The sequence below is a fragment of the Pundamilia nyererei genome, unplaced genomic scaffold, assembly GCF_000239375.1.
Source record: "Pundamilia nyererei isolate P.nyererei 1_Seehausen unplaced genomic scaffold, PunNye1.0 scaffold00061, whole genome shotgun sequence".
Taxonomy (NCBI): Eukaryota; Metazoa; Chordata; class Actinopteri; order Cichliformes; family Cichlidae; genus Pundamilia; species Pundamilia nyererei.
In genome coordinates this window covers 1,717,074-1,720,571 of record NW_005187462.1, presented here as the reverse complement: position 1 = coordinate 1,720,571, position 3,498 = coordinate 1,717,074, and the positions used below count along the sequence as shown (strand labels likewise).

Below are 3,498 nucleotides of genomic sequence, written 5' to 3'. Positions count from 1 at the left end.
AGGCAGGCTGTCCTTAATTCAAGGACAATAGAAGGGTAAAAAGTAAGTTGTAATAATGAATCTTTAAGTCATGCTTTATCTGTATTTTCAATTTTAATAATGTAAAATATATATGGTTAGATATTTAATGATATGAGGTGCGTCAGATTTTGACAAGCTCTAGAGGTTTCTGCTTACTAATGAGAAGTTTTTTACTTTAATAACTAATAACTCTTTTTTTAAACTATTCTTCATTAGGTCAAAAAATGTTGTTACATGTGTTTCCCTGTGCATATTATTAGTATAAAAGAGATTATAAAAAACTTTCCGATAACCTCGACATTCATGGTATAAATTTAGGAGTGGCAGAGAAGTACATGAAGGTTGTGCAGAGGCAGCGCTGAGGTGTGCAGTAAGAGTGACACCAAGGCTCAACTCTGAGCTGCTTCTTGTTTGCAGTGGTGATGAACAGGCTGACAGATGAGGTCAGACAACAGTCTCTGTGAACTATATGTTTGCACATGATACTGTGACCTGTAATAACAGCAAAGAGCAGGTAGAAGAAAGCCTGTAAGTAAAAGGAATGAAATGTCCTGGTATTACAGCACACATCTGTGAATGAGAAAAAGGTATAACAGTGAAGCTGCACAGAGCACAGGTGGTGAAGGTGGATGAGTTTAAGTACCTGGGGTCAGCCATCCAAAGCAGCAGTCAATTCACAGGAGAGGTGAAGAGGAACGTGCAGACAGGTGTGACAGAAGGACAATAGCAGGAGTGAAAGGGAACGTTCATATCCACCAAATCAAAACACACACACACACAAACAACTAAATTATGCTGAAAACACAGTAGACACCAACAAAACCACATCACTGCTGTCAGAGCACATTCACCGACCAAACACAGCCTGGCTAACTGCTGCAGCTGTGCAATGGTTTCTCAGGGGAAATGGGTGGCAGAGGAGTTCAGGGAAGAGACAGGACACAACTACAGGCACACAGGGCTGAAACTGTGTTTGGATCAACAGTTTTTATTATGGAAGGTATCAACAGGAAGCAAGCATTCTCGCTGGGTGAACAAGTGTGTTTCCTGTATTTGGCAAAGACAGAATCAAAGAAAAGATAGCGTACTGCAATGTACAAGAAAGGCAGTTTTTATTTATGCATTTTTAGCTTTGCTGATGCTAGAATCTAGCAATAAATCTGCCAGCAGAAATGGTGGGGAAAGAAAAAGTAGTGCCACAAAGCAAACACCTTTACAGCAACAGCTTCATTTGGCCGGACTGTGAGAGCGCATGGATACTGAAAAAGCACAGCCTTTAAATCACTCTTAATTCAAACACAAGTTAATTAAAAATCTCAGAAACTTGGCCGTTGTACATGTAAGCTCACTGTTTTCAGTCACTGCACAAAAAAGCACGTTTATTAAACTGTGAGGTGGGGTGCAGATATTCTTCTGCGTATGATGTTCAAAGATGAGGCTTAAAAATGAGGGGAACTGAAGAAGAGCAGAGAAACAGTCTGAACAAGCAGCCAAGTAAAGCCAACGACTAACTGGTCGATCCTCACTCCTGACATTATTTCCTTCTGCGGCTCCGTGGCCTTGGTTCCTTCTTCCGGTCATCTCCCCGGCTGATTCCACAGTAATAAACCGCCGAGTCGCTCTGCTTGGAGCCTTGCACCACCAGTGAGCCATCGGCCGCTATAGAGACTTTACTGCGGGGAACACCGTTGCCGTATTTCAGTTTGAGTCTATCCATAGACCTGAAGGAGACAAGGAGCTGTGGTCCCTGTCCTGGTGCTTTCCTGTACCAGCTGAGGGTGGTGGGCGCGGTCGGGGCAGTGGTGGTGGTGAGCATGGTGAAATTGGAGGTGTCCAGCAGAGGGCACTGCAGGGTGGCATTCTCTCCAAGCCTCACCTGGATGGTCGATGAGGGGTCGACAGCTGCATGGTTCTGTAAACCTTTACATGAACAACATCAAAGCGTTTCATATTCCTCACATACTGAAATGTTGTGTAAAGTGATATGAACACGTAAAAAAAGCTTGTACCTACAAAGTGAGTGTTAAAAATAAAAAATTAACATGGGAAAAAATGTTATAACATGTCATAAAATCAGAAATGTTTGGGTCCAGATTTGTTGAATAAATGTTAAAGAAGAAAATAGCTTAAAAATTAAAGTATGTTAAAAAAATCTCAAAATATTACCATTATGATCAAAAACTTTAACCTTTTGGAAACGTATTAAAAAATGTGCCTGTTTTCTTTGCATTCAACTTTAAACAACATCAGCGTTTAGTTTGTTTGACCAAGATTTAAAACAGAGGAAAACCTTCTAAATTAATTTTTAATGAATGTTTATTCAATCAAACCTGTAAGTCTGTAAGCCAATAAACATTTTCTCTTTTGCACTCTAATCTCTTAATCCTGCACACAGGAAGCTTCATTTTGAACAGATTTTCACCATAAAATCCTTTTAAATTGGCCTAAAGTGGCGAACAGAGCTTCAGCCTGTCGACAGCGTCTTCCTTAAACATCCAGTTTTAAAGTCGGTGAGTCAGTGAAGTGTGAATTTGAATTCATTAATTGACGACAGAAAAGACAGAAAGTAGAACTCACCACTGAGAGCGAGCAGGATCACCAGCAGAGACTCCATCATCAACTGACTGAGGAAGCTGCTGCTGCTGTTAATGAAACCAGCAGAGTGTTTCAAAACAAGACTAACGGATAACAACACATGGCTCAGTATGTGAACGCTGGATGTTTTTCCCTCATGTGAGACCTTTAGTTCTCATGTATGTAAATGTGGTAACACTTCATTCATATGTTAGCTACATTTTAAAAAAATGCTGAAAATTTCAAAATATTTCAAAGAAGGTTTTGTACTAATCAAATTCAAATTTCAAATTCAAATTTTATTTGTCACACACACACAACCATACACAGTATGACATGGGGGTGAAATGCTTGTAGCTGTACAATGCCCGACCATTAAATGACAGAAGAAAAGTTTTACAATATTTACAATTTACAGTTTACTACAAAATTTACAAATTAACTTAGGAATTTACAGTAAAGAACGTGCAAATAGCAGAAGAGATTATAAAGATAAGGATTATAAATTATAGGAATTATAGGATTATAGGAAATGTGTGGTGGTGCGTGTGGTGACGTGTGTGAGAGTCCAGTCTTATAGTGACGTGTTTGGGAGAGTCCAGTCCTACACCTGGTTCAGGCCCCGAATAGCCTGGGGGAAGAAGCTCCTCCTCATTCTCTCTGTTTTGGCCTTAAGGGAGCGGAAGCGCTTCCCAGACCTCAACAGTGAGAAGAGTCCATTGTTGGGATGGGAGAGGTCCATCATAATCTTCCTAGCTTTGGACTTGCACCGCTTGGTGTAGATGGACAGCAGGTCAGGGAGCTCTGATTGAATGATGCGTTCTGCCGAGCGCACCACCCTTTGCAGATCAGAAGAGACATACTTTTAACATTTAACATAGTTAGGTCCAGATATATTTGGAC

At 40.5% G+C, this 3,498-nt stretch overlaps 1 protein-coding gene across 1 annotated transcript; it reads right to left on the bottom strand.

Annotated features, from left to right (window-relative positions):
* Positions 1–1,193: 1,193 nt before the first annotated feature.
* On the bottom strand, positions 1,194–2,649 carry LOC102210534 (Ig kappa chain V-IV region STH). Its single transcript, XM_074312087.1, has 2 exons — positions 2,599–2,649; positions 1,194–1,941 (listed from the first exon to the last, which is right to left on the bottom strand). The coding sequence occupies exons 1-2, from the start codon at positions 2,636–2,638 to the stop codon at positions 1,556–1,558; spliced, it is 426 nt and encodes a 141-aa protein (XP_074168188.1). The 5' UTR covers positions 2,639–2,649; the 3' UTR covers positions 1,194–1,555.
* Positions 2,650–3,498: the final 849 nt, after the last annotated feature.

What these genes read in the sequence shown, in the direction of transcription:
- LOC102210534 (XM_074312087.1), bottom strand. Translation starts at nt 2,638, where the DNA reads ATGATGGAGTCTCTGCTGGTGATCCTGCTCGCTCTCAGTG. An exon ending in GATCCTGCTCGCTCTCAGTG is followed by an intron (nt 1,942 to 2,598) that starts GTGAGTTCTACT and finishes GTTCATGTAAAG; the next exon opens with GTTTACAGAACCATGCAGCT.